The sequence below is a fragment of the Rhincodon typus genome, chromosome 9 (genome assembly GCF_021869965.1).
Source record: "Rhincodon typus isolate 14 chromosome 9, sRhiTyp1.1, whole genome shotgun sequence".
NCBI lineage: Eukaryota > Metazoa > Chordata > Chondrichthyes > Orectolobiformes > Rhincodontidae > Rhincodon > Rhincodon typus.
In genome coordinates, this window is record NC_063340.1 from 51682089 (window position 1) to 51701253 (window position 19165).

General features: G+C 39.0%; 2 protein-coding genes across 2 annotated transcripts in view; one reads left to right on the forward strand and one right to left on the reverse strand.

Moving 5' to 3' along the window:
• rps6kc1 (ribosomal protein S6 kinase polypeptide 1) overlaps positions 1-19165 on the forward strand; it is a 182266-nt gene that overhangs the window by 4560 nt on the left and 158541 nt on the right. The window lies entirely within an intron of this gene.
• Positions 10892-19165, reverse strand: part of LOC125484065 — a 14564-nt gene continuing 6290 nt past the window's right edge. Inside the window, exon 3 of the mRNA XM_048601323.1 lies at positions 10892-11525. Within this exon, the coding sequence (XP_048457280.1) occupies positions 10984-11525 (542 nt within the window). The 3' untranslated portion in view covers positions 10892-10983. The remainder of the gene's footprint in view (positions 11526-19165) is intronic.

Consider the following 19165-nt stretch of genomic DNA (forward strand, 5'->3'; position numbering starts at 1 on the left):
TTTAGCATCTGTTTGTAACCATATTTGGGTGACTAGTTGGTCAGGTAGTTGAAAACGTGCTCTCAGAACCTTACTAGAATTTTATAAACACTTAGCAAGAACACATTTTTGGAGTGCAACTTTGTTTGGCCCAAAGATAGGAACTTTCAGAAAGACACTACAAATTCACTTGCCATAAACTACCAACTAAAAATGTATGGTCAGGGTCACTATGTCTTGTGGGCTATATTTTCTCTCATAGTTGGAGATGGGGAAGGAGGGTGGGAAAATAAAATCAGATTCTACACACAATCTGAATATTACAAACTCACTAGATTACCGAACCTCTACAACCAAGAGAACAAAAATATTTGTTAATAGGAATTAACATTCATGGTCTGCAGTTATCATGGCAGTGAAGAAACATTTACTTCAAAAAAAATGTATTGGCAGACAGAATAAGCCAGCTAATGATGAAATTACTGGTGAGGTTAGTGCTACTCTGTTAAATATGTGTAAATAGCACAGCACTTCAGGCAAGATTAAATGCATATATCCAAATCTCAATGTCAAAGATGCTGCGTTTTTGCTGTTAACATTGCACTCTCTGACTCACAGTTGGAATGCATCAATTGTTAGAAAGTTGTTGCATCTGCACTGTAGATACAAACTAAACTCGCCACAGGAAGTTATGCTATCGCTTTAAGCACAAGACATCTTTGAATGGCAATCATTAATTACTACCAACAATCCTCACTACCACTGAGATGGTCCTTATCAAAGCACAAAGTACACATTTGTAATTATGGCCATGGTAAACTATCCCCCCTAGTCCTTCTGACACAGTGCACGACAGCCTTTCCAACTCTATTGTTCAGCTTGATGTAACTGCCTTTGCTAGGTTCTATTCTCATCTTTCAGACTATAGCTAGAGAATAACATGCAAAAGCTTCCCTTCTCAATTCTGTACCATTATTTTTGGAGTCCCTCAACAATCTATCATAGACCCCATCTATTTTTTATTCAAACGCTGCCAAATGGTGATATAAACTGAATAAACATCAGGCTCCACTGGAACTCTCCACTGCTGCTATTTGTCACACTGATAGTCCAACATCCAGTAGTGGATGAGCAGATATTTCCTTCATCTAAATGCTGGAAAACATATGACGGAAGTGAATTTACTGTGAATTCACTAATCTGCAATGTCTGTTTATGATGATGACTCTTTGCGTGTAGAATTATATGTCAGTTACTCTGCAAAAAGAATTTGTTGCTAACATATCTGAGCTAATTTAACTCTAGTAAATTAATGCCTTCCTCTTGCATGTTGTGGCTTTACACTCAGTGAAGGATTGATAAATTATTGATGACATTGATGAATTCTTCTAATTCTGCTTTGAGAATCCAAATGCACTATATGTCAACACATGGGCAGAAAGTAACATTATTATGTGACAGTTTCACCTAATAAAGGAGTTAATAAGAATGAAAAAGTGGTCACAAAAACTAAAACGTGTCTCCCAAATTCAAAAAGTAACTCTCAGGAAGAGCATTTGGAAAAAGATCTGCATCCAGTGTGATTGCCCCTTTTTCCTATTGCCCCTGTGTATGTTTTGAAATTTGAAGGGTCAAGTGATGTACGAATAACATGCAATTTAAACAAAAAATTAAGAGTCAGAAAAGGGCTTCTTTTTAGGGCGGAGGAAGAGAACATGCTGAATCTGGAATACTAAGTTCGACCGATTATATTAACTTGTAATGAATCCCAAGATGCTTGCTTGCTGTGATCAAAGTTTAAGCGGTCTTTAATTCCCAAGGTCTGGCTATCTTGATTCCAAGCCTGTAATATGACTAACGTGGTGTAATTGTGCTATTGCTGAAGGATCTGAATGGATAAAAGCCTGCAAGACAGTGCTCTAGATAAGGTTCAATATTAACTTGGTATTGTTAAATTTGTAACGAATGCGCTATATTGCCTGATTGCTTTGAAATTGAGAAGTTGGCAGTGATAAGATTGTTTCGGTAATGTAAGGGTTGGAAAACAGAGAACTAGCTAATGTAAGATGAACAAATAACACAATGAGAAGTGATGAATAGCCAACTGCTGCACCTCAAGAGAGCAGGTTTGGCCGATCTGGTAATTGGCTCATTGCTGAGTCTAAAGAAGGCAGGTTTGATCTATGATCTTGTGGGTGGCAAGCACAAAGCCAAGTATAAGGAACTAGGCTCTGACATGATAACTCTCTGGCTGAGGATTAAATTGGTTGATCACTACTTGGAGACTGGAAGGATGGAACTGATCATTCCCTCGATTGGATTCGTATACAAGCCCAGGCAACCCCAAACACGTGGTCACTGGAGTGTAAGTCTTATTGAGTTTAAGATTCTATGTGAGTTCTGTGTAAGTGCGTTATGTACAAATAATTATTTGGGAGCCCTGCATTATTGATATCCAGAGTAAACCCCTATTCCAAAGAGGGGATAGTAATTTACCAAGTATGTCATTTTAATTGGTTACACCTGCTTCAATTGTAGACTACGAGAAAAGGAAACCCTCTTGTTATAACAGGCAAATATATTTCAAATGGAATTACCATTACTTTTAATCGATGTTATTATAAATTATTACTTTCTTTCATATTTACTCCAAAACTAGTTCTCTGTATTAAACTTTAAACGGTTTTACCTTTTGTGCATTTAGTTTCTTGATCTTCAATCACATTGGAGACACATGAATTTCCCATTTCATTTCCAGGAAAGGTAACGCAGCCAGTATTTTCGTGCGTTGCACAACTTCCGTTTTCTGATTCAATAATGCTCTGTTCTTCCTGATTCGCTTGATCATACTTTCTTCGTTTAGCTTGAGGTTGGTTGTCAACTGGCTCCATAGAACAACCAGATGATTGATTTATTGAGTAAGAACTGAAACCTTGGTGTGAAGATCTGCCTCTTGTCCATGAATCACTATGAAAAGTCAATAGTGGGTTCCTAGGGCAAAGTGGTCTCCAATGGAAAGGTGGTCTCCAATGGAATGGGAAGTAGTTTCCAAAACCATGCAGACTTAAAGTTTCAGGAGCAAAACTGGATGGCCACCGAGGACAGGGAAAGAACGAGGTCCTATGGAACCATTGCGGTATCTCTGAGCGGACAATGCAACTCCTGCCAAAACTCTGCAGGTGATGAGTAAGCATGTGGTGGCTAGAAAACATAAATTACCCACGTAATGTTTCATGGAGCATATTTCTTCATCAAAACAAATAAATAGTGTAACTTACATCTAGATGCAATACATTTTAAAATGCATTAATGGATTTTTATCATACTAATGTTAAAAAGTTGTAACAAATGTTGTCAACTTGCAAAAATAAAATGAACAAATAATACTGTAACTTTTAAATATGACCACTGAGGCCGTTATATGATTATATTAGTGATTAATCTGTTTAATTATTATCAGAGTTTGCAGGGCATAGTACAGTACAAGTAAATTTTCAAGATCTAATTTCTGAATCGATCTTCAAAACTTGCTTCTTTATCAGGGCAGGAATGAAGAAAATATCAATTAGAGGGCATATATTGATGTGGAAGATGTAAATAAAGAAAATATAAAAATTACGAAAGGATGGGGGACTGCTGCAGAAATAGTGCAACAAACACTTCATGTGCAGGGAATCAAATTAAAATATGGTGCTGTCAGCATATATTTGCATTACAGTGTTGGAACTGATGTGCCTAAATTTTTCCGAAACTACCACAAATTATTCTTACTTTTTCCTTAAGTTTGCATCAAGACAACTGAGCAGGGTAGCAAAGATAGGGACAACACTAATGGACAGGATGGTGTTTTCTTGCCCTTTTTGTGCCAATAATTGTCCTCAAAAATCTAAATACCCTATTCTTAGTGTTGGTGGCAGACTCAACATAAATAAGAAGTTACCGCAAATCCATACATCTCTTTACAGGTTTGGCATTTCTCCAAACAGCTAATTGAAATGATTTTTTTTGTCCATTTTTATCCCTTTTAAAAACTGCAATATAAATCATGGACAATTATCTACATTTACTTCATAAATTAAAACAGTACATTGCTGTTTTTTCAAGACAAGGCAGGATACTAAAAATTTACCATCTCAATACTGCCTGTACTCCAAAGGAAAAAAACTCTGATGCCTGTTCTATTTACTGAACTCATTAATGACCTTTGTAAGATATTTACAGTGAACACACAAATGTGATAATGAAATAAACACGGAAGACGCTATGGAACCAAAAAAATCGATTTAAAGAAAAATATACTGCAAGTCATGACCAAAGCTGAAGTTTTGTTTTAATCCAATCATAGCAAGTGCATCTAAACGATTAGAACTTAAAAATAAAACGTTTATCATATTGCTGTGTAAGATCTTGATGTGTGCAACTGACTGTCATTACATTTCTTACATCCCAAACAGTGATCTCATTTGAAAATACTGTGGGACATTTTGAAGCTGTAAAAAGGATTGTGTAAATGCAAGTTCTTTCTTTAACAACAATGAAGCCTTTAAAAATGCCCAGGCATAAACAATACACTTCTCAAAATCCAAGTTATTTTTAGGTGTCATATAACTTGACTTTCAGAGCCTAGCAAGCTCAGGCCATCTAGCCTTCAGTTTGACAAGGACGTCAAGTTACTAGCAGGGCATACCACTCATCTAATCATTCTATATGACCAGGTAGCTGTTCAATTCTGTAGAAAGTTCTGTGTTTCATGTCACCTGCACACAGCTAATATGTAACAGAGATTAAAAGATGTTTCAATTAATATAATCTTTATATACCAATATATAGCTTGAAACTGATTTCAAGATTTGCAGTTCTGGTAAAGCCAAAATATTAACTGCTCCACAATCCACAGATGCTATCGGACCTGCTGAGTCATTATTTGTTTCTTATTTCTACGTTCTATATCTATGTTTAAATAGGGGGTCCATGATTATAGACGGAATAAGAAAAAAACAAATATGGAATGTGGAAGCCATAAAATGTGGATGTTTTATTAACCAGTCATTGTGATTGCATAATCAGTTCACTTTTGTAATTTCACCCTACCTTTTCCATTCATACTCTGTGTATTAGCTTAATAAAAGATTGGTATGCTGTTCATAGCAAACTGAGAGGGATAAAAAAAGTGTATTGAGAAAGGTGTGTTAGCTTGGATTCCCATTCTCTTTGGTTTTAAGCGTTTAAGCTAAAAATGTATCAATGGCATCTCATCCTCACATTGGTTTACTGTCACTCACTGCCGAGGAACACACAGGGTTAGCTGACCCCCATTAACTCAACAATTTCAGAAGGCGACTAACAAGAGGAAGAAAAACAGTGATAGGCAGTACAAAGTGCCACCCTTTGTGCTAATTTGTAAGGCCTTTCCACTCTAAAGATTATGCTAAAGTATGTGAATATTAACACTATGCAAGTTCCTACCCTCTTAAATTCTGTGTATTCAGCCTAGCAGAGTACCCAAAAGGTGTGAATCGGTTGACATTCATTCTTCAAGAACTGCAGCAGAACCTTTGTTCTTCCAGAAGCTACTGAATCAAACCCATAAGACAATATACACAAATAAATTAAAACAAAAAAATCCAAGTCATAGCAAATATTTATTTCATTTATTCTTTCATGGGATATTGGCATCACTGGCATTTGTTGCTAAACTTTAATTGCTCTTCAAAAGGAATGGGGCAGGCAGTGAGTTGCCTTCTGATTTGTTCTAGTCCATTTAGTGCAGGTACATCTGCAGTGCTGTTAGGACTTTTCTCTTTAGTTTGATACAAAAGAGTGGCTTGCTAGTCCATTTCAGATGGCAGTTAAAAGTTAACCACAAAGTTGTAGCTCTGTAGTCACATATGAGCAGACCAGATATGGACAGCAGATCTATTCTCTAAAGCACCTAATCAAATGGATGGTTTCATGGTCACAATTACTGAGGCTAGCTTTCACTTGTTCAATTAATTGAAATGCACCGACTACCATTTAACCAGATTTATACCAGCATTCCCTGGTTATTAACCCAGGTCTCTGGATTACTAACCCATATCAAAATATACCATCATCACACTTCAAATTCATTAGTCTTTACTTTTGGAAGGTCCGTGGAATTCTGAACCAGATTTCCCAAGACAAAATACTGGGAAATTAAATTCAAATCAAACTGCATTTATTTTTGTGCAGAAGCACATCAAAGATATAATCCAACCAAAATCAGCATCTTAGTTTGACTCTATGAATGGCAGTCAGCTGCTGAGCCGCATGAAAAACAAATCAGTAAATTAGCCACAGTCCAAAAAGGGACTAGAAGCATTTCTCTCCATTTGGAAAAATTGTTTATATATATCGCTTGAGGATACCACTCAGCGATGTCAGGGCAAGACCTCAAAGAGCTACAACAAAGCTTCAGTGACAAAATCCTTGCTCTTCTATTTAGCTTTTCAAAAGACCATCTGATCCTCTGCTGTAACCATGTCAAGACTGGTTGAATGTGAAGGCCCGGCAATGAAAGATTTGCATTGATACAGTACTTTTCATTACCACTGAACATCTTAAAAGCGCTACGGAACCAATGAAGCCCTTTCCCGTAATACAGGAAACACAACATTCCCCCAAACATTAATGTGATAACGAACACTTTTTAATCATGTTGATTCAGGGCATGGGTGTCACGAATATCCCCGCTGCTCCCTCAGCAGTGCGTTGGTATTTCAGTATTGATTTTTGTGCTCAAGCGCCCGGTTTGGTATTTGAACTTGTGAATCAGAGGCCAGAATACTACCACCTGAACACGGCTGACACCACCCAATGAGTAACAGGATACAAATTTAAAAATATATAAACCACCACTTACGGTGTCACAAACAGGAATCTAATACATTCGAATCAAAACCCATATTAATGGTGACTAATTAACTAATCCGGAATAAAGATTTAAAGCCCTGATTGATCCCACTGCTGCCGGTTCCAGGCCTCAGCCTCCTGCCTCCGGTCGAAGGTCGCACAATGACCGCGGGTGCACCATCCTGGGAGTTGTAGTTCAACAATCCAGTACTGCTGCTTCTGGATAACGGGGCTGTGCCACCCTGAAAACTACAACATAATGATGCGCACCAATCCACGCGCCACTCCTACGGCAAATCTCAAGGTTCAACATGGTAGAAAAAAAACGCAGCGCACTCCGTTAAACATCGAAATTCGGGCCCTTGTACAAAGCATTATGAGGGAGATTTTTTTTATAAGTTAAGAATCAGAATCTAAATAAAGATATAATTTTTATAATTAACTTACACGTAGAAGTACATATTGCTGAGTAAATGTTAATCGTTCCAGCATAGATGATATTTGAATGAGTCTTTCTTCTATCACGTTAACCAATACTAGTCTCCCAAGAAATCCCAAGTCTGTTGAAAAGGTGCCTTCTGTTAGAAGGGCGGGCTTAACACCGAGGGACATGCACTAGATTTCGTTTCCGTGTAGCTTAGTCATCATTATATTCTTTTAAATCAAATACTCACCCTGGCTTTTTTTTTGTTCTGTTAGACACTTTAAAAGCATGCCTTAAAAACTTGCGTTAATTTGTACTTTACATTTCGAACGAATGCCGCTTGATTATAATTATGAAATATACATGATTTGAGTTCTCATTTACATTATCAATAAAGCCAATAAGATATATTTTAACCAGTGTATTTTATGCTCATAACGGTACAATCTCATCTTGTAATGATGCATAACAAAGGTTAGTGAAGTCATACGTAAAGCATGATAAAGGCCAGTGAAGCAAGACCATTAATTTTTGTTGTTTTAATTTTTTTATGTCAATGAACTAACTAACAAGTAACAGGAAAAGCTTTTGTCAATTAATCGTCAATTGCTTCATAGGTAATGAATAATTGGTAAATGGTCAGTTACTTTATTTGATAGAGGTATAATGCTGCTTTTGAAAGGTTTGTCCTTTTTTTTGTCCTATACTTCACACATCTACAGTGCCTTGCTGACTTCCCTAGCCCTATCTTCCATGAAGTAGTGTTTTGTTTCTGAATGGCCTAGTGGATCCAATTTCCTGTCGCTTTTTCTGGAATACCTAACCAGAGGAAACAGACCTTTAGCCACCCCAACACCCCAGCTCCTGTTGTGACAATGGGGTATTTTCAGCACCTACTTATGGGCCTCATTATCAACTTTTCTTTCTCTTTGGGCTGGGGTGGGGAAAGAGAGTCTTGTTTGAATATTGCACCATAATCTATACCTTGGCAGGTCCCACATCCTACTCACTTGCCACATATTATTTACTGAGTCACCCGCACAATATCACTTCTTCAGGTAATAAGTCGAAAAGCATACAATCATACATGATAACCCACCCTGGATCATAGTGGGAGTGGCGATCTTTGACTATTAAGTATTACTCAGCACCATGTTTAATTCCAAAGTGGAAAATTCCAGCCTGAGGGCCGGATTTGCCTGCACCTCAGAATTGGTTGTTGTTATATGTGGTATGATTTTGAATGGGTTAATGTTGGAAACTGCATTAAGTTCCACCCAATCTAATGATGTCATAAGGACTTGGATGGGGAAAGACTGAATAGCTCAGAATCTTGAAGAAGACAGATAGGTTATTCTCAATTTTCCAACTGTCTTACTGGCAATGTCTATCCTACTAGTATTAAAAAGTGCATCTGGTTTAAGTCAAGAGTCTCTTGCTAAGATTCATTGGTGTTTTCCTTTAATACTGGGAACCTGGTAGGCATTTAGCCCCAGTCACAGAAAGAGGGTGGCAGTAGCAACTATGACACATAGAACAGTTTGCAAAAGGGAGGCCTATAAAAATGCCATTTGTGCTGAGCATCCCACCGACCTACCCATTCCTGTCCCAAACTCAATTTTAATAGTGCCGGGGGAGCTTTGCAAGGCCTGCCAGCCCATGGGCCAATTGATTTAACCAGTGGTCAGGTCCAGGCCTGAACTTTCATTGCTGGACTAGTGATAGGCAAGGGGGTGGGAATAGCCCCTCTAATGGGCATCCTGGGCCCAATGGAGGTTGACCCTTTTAAGGCCTTCTGTCCAAGGTATTTTCATGATGGATTCACCACCATGTGATTAGATTCACAGTCTTTCTCTTTATCTGATTTTTCTTCAATTTTAATTACTAAAGTTGATAAAACTAGGAGTTGCCAAATAAAACTTTGAATGTTTAAAAAAAACTAAAGAACTGTGGATACTGGAAATCAGAAACAATACTAGAAATTGCTGGAAAAACTCAGCAGGTCTGGTAGCATCTGTGGAGAGAAGTCAGAGTTAATGTTTTGGGTCTAGTGACCCTTCTTCAGAATAGACTCTGATTTCTCTCCACAGATGCTTCCAGACCTATAAAACTTTTAATGTATTTATCAAACCATTGAAATAATAAATGTTTCACTAACTTTACTGTTTAGTCTTCAATGGGCAATAATGATTTCTATTCACCATTTGTTTTTCCTTTTCACTTGATTTTCTTTAAACTTGTACCTGAAGAATTAACTTGCTATTGTTAACCTTTTCATCACGTAAATAGTTTAGATGTTTCTTAACTCACTATTAGAAATCGTAACTGCACTCCACAGCCTAGTTTTTATCAGTAAAAACAAAGCTATATTGTCAGTCACCTTTGAGCAGTCAAAGAAATCATTGAATTTTATTGGGAAGCCGTTTTGAGAAAGTTTCTACCTATTGATCTTTGGGAATCCTTCAAACATCTTGTAAAAGGGACATCTTCATTCATTTCGATGAAGACACCATATTGGTAAAGGAAACCTGAACTTTATATTTAAAAGACTATAACTTTAACAGTTTTCAGTCATAGTACTGCAATAACTGTTAATAACAACAGATTCAACAACAATCTAAATCAGCTAAGAATATGACGACAAAATGAATATAGTACAAGGAGAACAGCATCCTAACAATATCCTAACAAATCAAGAAAATAACAACTTGAATACCTGTGAAGAGTAAAACAATGCATGAGCATTTGCCTGTACCAATCTTTTCAGCAGAAAATTTTAAGCTTTCAGAGATAAGACCAACAAATTGACAGTCATGGAAAACACAAGTCCTCAGATTTTGAATAACTTCTAGATTGGACACCAGGTCATATTCAGAGTCGATAAAATTGTTCAAGAAGGATTATACAGTGAAGATTCCATTTAATGCAGAACATCTACACAGCGTACTGACTACTTAAACCATCTGACCAGAGGAGACAGACCTCTCATCTGACCAATATACCACATGTGGCAAGGTCAGTGTGAAATCCTAAGCAATTTCATGCCACAGGTGTGATTCCAAAAGTGCAAAGCAGTGAAGACAAAACAATCCAGTCTTCCACCAATGATGTACTCATTATAGCGTAAGTTCACTTCTAGAAGATGTGCTAAACTTGAAGAATATACCAAGCAAGAAATCAAATAACTTCCAACAAAATATATATATAATATGTATATATATACTCATGTCTTGTAATAAAGTCTTCAAGAACAGCTCAATATAGCAAGGGAACAAGGTTCTTAAAGGTTTTGGCAGATGGTTAAAACAAAATAGTTCATGATTGACAGCAAAGATATATTCCATTGAGGAAGAAGAATTCTAGGAAGTAGATAAACTGATCATGGTTAACCAGGGAAGTTGAGGACAGTATCAAATTAAAAGGAAAATAAATACAATGTGGAAAATATTAATAGTATAGAATTAGAATTAGATCATCCTTTATTGTCGCATGTACTCAAGTACAGAAGTACAGTAAAAAGTTTGCAATGTTGCCTCTTATAGCACCATCTTAGGTACAAATCTTAGATACAAAAAGGAATAAAAAAGAAAAAGTAGTTGCATTACTCTGCAGTGATTCATAGTATAAGTTAGAAATATGACATAGTTAAATGGATAGACATTACAGTCAGATAAACAAATTACAAATAAACATTACATTGCAGTAGCTCAGCACAGGGGCGTCCACACACAGTCTGACCACCCATGCCACTCGCCAGTCCAACAACCATCCCTGCTCCGCTCCAAGGCTCCAGTCTGCCCTGCACTGGCTCTCAGCTGCTCCAAGGTAGGTTTTCTCCAGAACTTGTCTCCCTGCGCCAGCCTCCACGCCGGGACTTGCTTCCCCTGTGCTGGCCTCCGCTCTGGTACTCGCTTAACAGTGCCAGCCTCCACTCCGGATCTGCTTCCCCCGTGCTGGTCTCTGCTCTGGGACTGCTTCCCTGCGCCGTTCTCCGCTCCGGGACTGCTTATCTGCGCCAGTCTCCGCTCCGGGACTGCTTCCCTGCGCCGGTCTCCACTTCGGGACTGCTTCCCTGCGCCGGTCACCTCTCCGGGACTGCTTCCCTGCGCCGGTCTCCACTTCGGGACTGCTTCCCTCGCCGGTCTCCGCTCCGGGACTGCTTCCCTGCGCCGGTCTCCGCTCCGGGACTGCTTCCCTGCGCCATTCTCCGCTCCGGGACTGCTTCGCTGCGCCGGTCTCCGTTCTGGGACTGCTTATCAGAAGTTTGGGAAAATTTTAAAGGCCAAGATGAGATCACTGAAAATATTAACACAGAAGGAGAAAATAAACTATGAGGGTAAACTAGCAACTGACTTAAAACACACAGTAAGATCTTCTTTGAATACATAAAAGGGAGAGAGAGAGAGAGGCAACAATGAACATAGACCCTTTAGAAAACGAAGCTGGGGAAATAATAATGAGGAGCCAGGAAATGGTAGAAGACTTGAACAAATACTTTGCATCAGTCTTCAAGGTAGATGACATTAACAGCATTCCAGAAATTCTAAATAATCAAGGTCAAAATGGGGGTGGAGGAGGAAATAAATACAATAACCACCACGGAAAAAAAAACGTAGGGAAACTAATGGGGCTAAGGCTGATAAGTCCCCTGGACCTAATGGATTGCATACAGTAGGATGCAGTGGTAATATTATTCCAAGAGTTTTTAGTTTCTGGTAAAGTCCAGGAGGGTTGGAAAACTGCCAACATAACACCCTTTTTCAAAAAGGGATAGAGACAAAACACAGAAACTTTAGGCCCAGTTAGTTTAGTCTTTGGGAAAATGTTACAGTCATTATAAAGGATGTAGTAGAAGAGCATTTAGAAACACATAATATGAACAAGCAGAGTTATCATGGCTCTGTGAAGGGGAAATCATGCCTGATTTATTAGAGTTCTTTGAGGTCACAAGCAGGTTATATAAAGGGAACCATTAGATGTAATATATTTGGATTTCCAAAAGGTATTTGATAGGGTACTGCATATAAGGCCACTTAATAAGATAAGAGTCCATAGTTTTGTGCCTGGTATATTAGTGTGGATAGAGGATTCACTAACTAATTGAAGACAGAGAGTTGGGATAATGTTTTAAGATCACAACCTGTAACTAGTGGAGTGCCACAGGGATCAGTGCTGGGGCAAGTTATTTACAATGTCATTTAATGATTTGAATGATGGAAGTGAATGTACTATCGCCACGTTTGTGAGTGAAACAAAAATAGATGGGAAAGAAAGTAATGGGGATGACATGAGTCAAGAGAGGGACATGGATAGGTTAAGTGAGTGGGGAAAAATTTGGCAGATGGAATGTAATGTGAGAAAATGCGAGGTTATGTGCTTTGGCAGGAAGGATAGAAGAACTGAATATTGTTTAAATGTGGAAAGACTGCAGAAAGCTATACCAGAGAAGCATTTGTGCATGCCAGTGCAGGAATCACAAAAAGTTATAATTCAAGATCACTGGGTAATAGGGAAGACAAATGGATGGTGGCTTTTATTTCCATAGAAATGGAGTATAAAATGGAGGGGGTTTTGCTCAAACTGTACAAGGCTCTAGTCAGACCACAGCTGGAATACTTTGAACGGTTTTGGTCCCCTTATCTGAGCAAAGATGTACTGGCAGTCCAGAGAACGTTCACTGGGTTTATCCCAAGTATGGAGGATTCTGTTATGAGGACAATTTGAATAGTTTGGGCTTGTATTCATTGGAGTTTAGAAGAATATTAGTAGATATTGTTGAAATACATTAGATTCTTAGAAGGCTTGACACAATAGATATAGAGATGTTGTTTCCAATTGTAAGGCAGTCTAGGATCAGAGGCTAAAATCTCAGAATAAGGAGTTACCCTTTTGAGATGGAAATGAAATTTTTTTTTCCTCAGATTGTTGTGAATCTGTGGAATTCTTTATTACAGAGGATTGTTGAGGCTGGATTGTTAAGTATACTTTTTTTGAATTAACCTGTTCAGAGATGTTATTAACACACTTCTACGGCAGGTGGAAGTTGAATCTGGGCCTCTTGGTCCAGAAATAAGAACACTACCACTGTACCACAAGAGGCTCTCATTTAAGGCTGAGATAGACAGATTGTTAGTCATTAAGGGAATCAGGAGTTATTGGGATAAGGCAGGAAAGTGATTTAAGGATTATCATCAGCATGATCTCATTGAATAGCAGAGCAGACTCAATGGCCTACTTCTGCTTCTACATCTAATCGGCTTGAAGTCACAGAGTCATATGGCACAGAAACAAACTCTTTGGTCCAACCAATCCAGGCCAACTATAATCCCAGACTATATTAGTTCCCACTTGCCTGCACTTGGCCCATATCCTTCCAAACATTTCTTATTTATGTACTTATCCAAATGTCTTTTAAATGTTGTAGTTGTACCCGCATTCATCACTTCTTCTGGAAGTTCATTCAACACGCGAACTACTCTCTGAGTAAAAACATTGCCCCTCATGTCTTTTTTAAATCTTTCTCCTCTCACCTTAAAAATCTGCCTCCTAGTCTTGAAATCCCCTAACCTAGGGAAAAGACCTTTGCCATTCACCTCATCTATAGTCCTCATGATTTTATAAACCTCTGTAAGGTCACTGCTCAACCTCCTACACTCCAGCCTGTTCAGCCTTTTCTTATTACTCAAAACCTCCATTCCAGGCAACATCCTGATAAACCTTTTCTGAACCCTCTCCAGATTAAAAATTTTGTTCCTATAACCGGGTGGCCAGAACTGGACACAGTACTCCAGAAGGGGCCTCACTAACATCCTGTACAACCTCAACATTACATCCCAAATCCTTTACTCAATGGTCTGAGCAATGAAGGTAAGCATGCTAAATGCCTTCTTAACCACCCTTTTTACACGTGATGCAAACTCAAAGAATTATGTACTGAACCCCTAAATCTTTCTGTTCTACAACACTACCCAAGGCCCTACCTTTAATTGTATAAGTACTGCCCTTATTTGTTTTACCAAAATGCAGTTATCTAGGAAAAACCTACGTTACTCATCCACAGGAGAAATTAAACAGTCACCTATTGTAGATTTGACAGAAGTCATTCATGTGAAAGATTATTCCACCACATCTTAGCTGTTTATTGCTGCCAATGTTATGTTCATCTTGGTTGATACCTAATGGTGGAGATGAACATTATACCGCCTGATTTAAAGCTATGTGCAGCCAGAGGTACAATTCCTCTGGTTAGAGATATTGGATGTCATACTGAAACTCAAAGACCACACATATGAGGAGAAAGCACACATTATCAGTTAACAACAATTGTCTCCATTGAGTAAAAAGATATGCATTTCCCTCAATCTCCTGCACAGAGTATGGGAACTCACACACACCACTATGAAAAGTTCCTTTCAACTGCAATATCCCAAATTGTTTACTGGACTGAGAAAGCTAGAAGCTCCTTATAAGATTATGTCGAAAGCTGACACAAAACCTGTATGTCTCTTTACACCTAGGAAAATCCCTCACCAGCTATCAAAAAGTGTAAAAAAAAAAATCGAAGGTCATGGTTCAGTCAAATATTTACAAAGTTTTATGCTAATATTGATTTTGGTATGTCTCTCTGGATGAGATATCCCAAGCCCTCACTATCTTAATTACCCAGTCAGTTGATATCATTTAAATAGATAACATTTGGTATCGCTTCTGCCCCAGAGATTTTCCAATACACTATATCCAACATTTCACAGAATGGTGTGATATGCCACATGGATCATATCCTGACACATGCTAAAACTACCTAGCTCTATAAAAAGTGTAGGCCCTTATGCTAAATGATAAATGTGGATGTTCTAGGGATTCCACTAATTTCAGCAAGGCTAGGGTACTAGCTGATCCCCAGAAAATCAAGGTGGTCAAAGACTTCTTGACTCCAAAGTTGGTGCACAATCTGTAATGGTTTCTGGGTCTGGTGAATCAATTGACTAAGTTGTTACCACACCTTGCCTCTGTGTCAGAGCCCTTGAGAAATCTCCTAAAGAAGTCTCAAGCATTGTATTGGGATGCACAGTAACTGCTGGCCTTTCAGAAGATTAAGGACATGCTGACTTCCGCTGATGACTTCATCCATTATATCACACAATTATTGCTGCGAATGCTCAGTCACAAGCATTGGGGTGATTCTTCTTCAGGTACAGCCAGAAGGATGTTGAAAACCCACTTATTATGCTTCAAGGGTGGGCCAATCTGGACATGGAGCTGTTTATCTATGAGATAATTTATGATGGCTTCTAAAGGGTCCAACAGGTTTATCCATGTCTGGGGTTTTCAAAGCATCTTTGATGCCAGGACCCATTTTACTGTAAACATCCAGAATCATGTGGTTACAGTAGTGTTCAATGCATTATGGATGTTGTAGTGCTAACATTGGTTAAGGGCAAGGTTTATGCATACTTATTAGGTTTTTCAGGAGTTGATGAGATTGGAACCAGAGTTAAAATGATAAAGCACCATTTTTTTGCATAGATAAAGCAAATAAAAGACCCATATCAAACAAAGAGGAATGCTAAATAAGACAAGCAGAGGCCTTGGAGCAATTGTGTAAATGCAAGCATAACATGAACAGAAAAGGCTGTGCTTATTGTGAAGCCACCACTAGGTCGCACAGTGACATGGGCATGTGTGCATGCGTGCACACACGCACACACACACACACACACAGATACTGTACAGCTTGGTAGTGGAATGGCAGATGTCTGGAATAACGCTGGCGCTGCCCATGTAACCTGAGTGCAGGGCACAGCCAAATTCCTGAGCATTGGCTCACTAAAATCAACAGACATTTCACCTCCTGCTGTAATGGTCATTAAAACATTTCAATGTGAAATTTAGGACTTTGAATGAAGTTCTTAGGAGATTGTTTCCTGCCAAGAAATTGCTCCTGATTTTACTGTGAACCTTTCCTGTGACCCAGTTGCTACAAATAGAGACTGGAAAGGGGGCTGGCTTCACAGCACAGGCTGCTTTTCTGCAAGTGGTCTGTCAGATTAACGGTTTCTGCTGTTCATGTGTTTAAGAACTTGGGGAAATGTAGTGGGCTGTATAAATTTGACATAACAAAGACACAGCCTTTTCTGCTCATATTATGCTGCATTTATACATTTGCTCTCAGGCCTCTGCTTGCTGTATTTAACTTTCGTCATTGTTTGAGATGGGTTTTCATATTCACAACAAAATGGTGACTTATCATTTCCATTCTGGTTCTGATCTCGTTAGCTCCAAAATCTAAAGTGCATGTTCAAACCTTGACCTGGACTAACAATGTCAGCAATACAATGTCTGTAATATATTGATTATTTCTGCAACCACATCACCTAGATGTTTGCACTTAAATGGTCCCTACATCAACAATGTATGTTACAATGGAAAATCTACCCCTGGTACTACTGAGCTATACACATCCTGACACTTCCCCTTATGTGCTTCACACCCTCTCTATCCCCATGTACTGCTGAATGCAACTAATCTTCACCATCTCCTTGCAACGCCTCAGCTTCCATAGTATGGCCTATAAAATTTTGTTCTCTCCATTCAAGTTGAAAATTATGAGACCATGATAAGTAATATTGCCATTTCTAACCCTGTCCTCTTAGATTTTCTAGCATGGCTTTGAGAACCCATGACAGACTTTTTCTTGTTTGAGCCTTTTGAAGCATGACACATTCTGCCATCAGTCTCATATCATATATTATCAGTGTCCAGCAATCAGACATCCCACATTCAGGATCCTCCCTTAAATCTTATTATTAACATCAATGTCCCTGAAAGTAATCTGTAGCTCTCTGTCTTCAATCCTCAACTACGTGTGCACTTCTCTGATGTTGAATTGATCTCAGTCACTCTCTTTGGTGATTACGAGAAAGTTACCAGGATGTAGCAATTGAAAAGCAGCACATACCATACTATGTGTATTGACAGGGTGGCGACATTACTTTGCCAAGACACGGCCTTTTTTTCCCAAGATGTGTTTGTGCATGTGCGGATGCTATACCACAGTAAATCTTCTGAAAATGAGTAATCTAAGTAACTTAGTAGAGAATGTATATTAATCTTAACCAATGTTTAGAATGAGGGGAGAAAAGACTTGAGTGGTCTAACTCTGCCTACATTCCTACTTATGCACAGTGAAATGCACCTTCATTCCTGCAGTATCCTGAAGCCCCTACACAACACGCTTCCTTAAGTCATTCCTCTGCCATACTCCCAGCAGGGATGGCAACAAAGCCTAATGCTTCAGTTTCCAGACTCCCTGCATCGAAGTGAACATTGATGAACTGGTAGGCCCTTGTGAAAGGAGCATGGTTGTACAGGGGAATGTTTCTGAAAGTGTTAATGTTGGACAGTCCATTGAGTTTTACCCAATCTGAAGATGTCATACCGTATAGGATGGCGAAAATTGGAAGAATGCTCTGAATTTGAAGGGAACCGATGTATTATCTATCTCTCACAATAGTCTTAGTAACAATTCATTTTTGTTAGACCTGAGACAATACATGCTGGCAATTAAACGTTTCTTCATAGGTCAGGTTAAAGTCGGATGGTATGACATGCTGGGAATTGAAGGCAGATGGTTAAAATTGAATAGACACTGGACTCCTGACTACTAGAGTGGCCCTTCAGTTGGCCACACATTCCAGCCATCAAATCTGGGCTGTTCTAGAAAAATTATAATTACTCCTCCCACTTTGGTATAACCTTCTCAAAATTGAAAGCTCGTTGTGCGGTTAATTATTGGAAAAAGCCAGTGAGTTTAGGAATTTAGTTTTCCTGCAGTGAGTTGCAGGTTTCCCTTGTGATCCTCAATATTCTCCATTCTTCACATTCCCGAATGTTTCATAATCAGTTTCCTCCATGACCCTTCGCTGTCCACTTGTTTTAGTTGAGCTCTGCTGTGTTACAATCAATGTCTATGTTTCGCTCCTAGAGTCCTTCATGATCAAAGTGCCAATGGTCATGTTGGCTCTCCCCAGACTGAGATCAGGATCACCCTGTGTTTCATTGACTCACTCCCTCTCATCAAGACTATATACCCTCCTCACCTAACCTACCAGATTCTGCCTTACTGCATATAATTGCCCCTTTAACTGTAATTATTCCCTCACCTAATAATATAACTATGCCAATCCCTAAACTTGAGCTGACTGTAGCCTCGATGATGCTAGGGATGGACCCTACAAGTAACCGGTTTATCTCTGACCCGTTCCCCAGACTGAATTTATACAATATTCTGTTTGACTGGGACTGAGTTTGCAACATGTCCCGAATGACTGTCCAGACTTGGACTGACTTTGTTTGACTTCTAGGATTGACCATGGTCCAGTCCCTGGACGGAAAGGCTGCTGATCCCTGGACATGAATTGGACCAATTGTCTGACTATGGCTAAACCCTTGGCCCAGCCCCGGACCAATTCTGACGGTACCTTCCTGCTTCCCCGTTCCTGTTTACACATCACCAGGTTGTTTATCCATTGCAGTGTATTAGGTGCGTATGCTGGAGGTACATGCACCACCTCTGATTATTGACACAGTCTTGTACCCTTCAGCAACATGTACCCACTCTTTCAAGTTGATATTTTAATGTGCCCTAAGACTACAAACTATTGCTTTACCTTGTGCTGTCCTAATACAAGCCTTGGAGACTTTTAAATAAATCTCTGACATCAGTTTGCCTACTTGCCTTCAGTCATCTCAGGAAAAGACAACGACAGACAATGTTAAGTTGCTGACTTGCTCGCTGAGCTGGCTTGTTTTCGTTCAGATGTGTTGTCACCATGCCGGGTAATATCATCAGTGAGGTCTCCGATGAAATGATGTTGTTCTACTCCACTT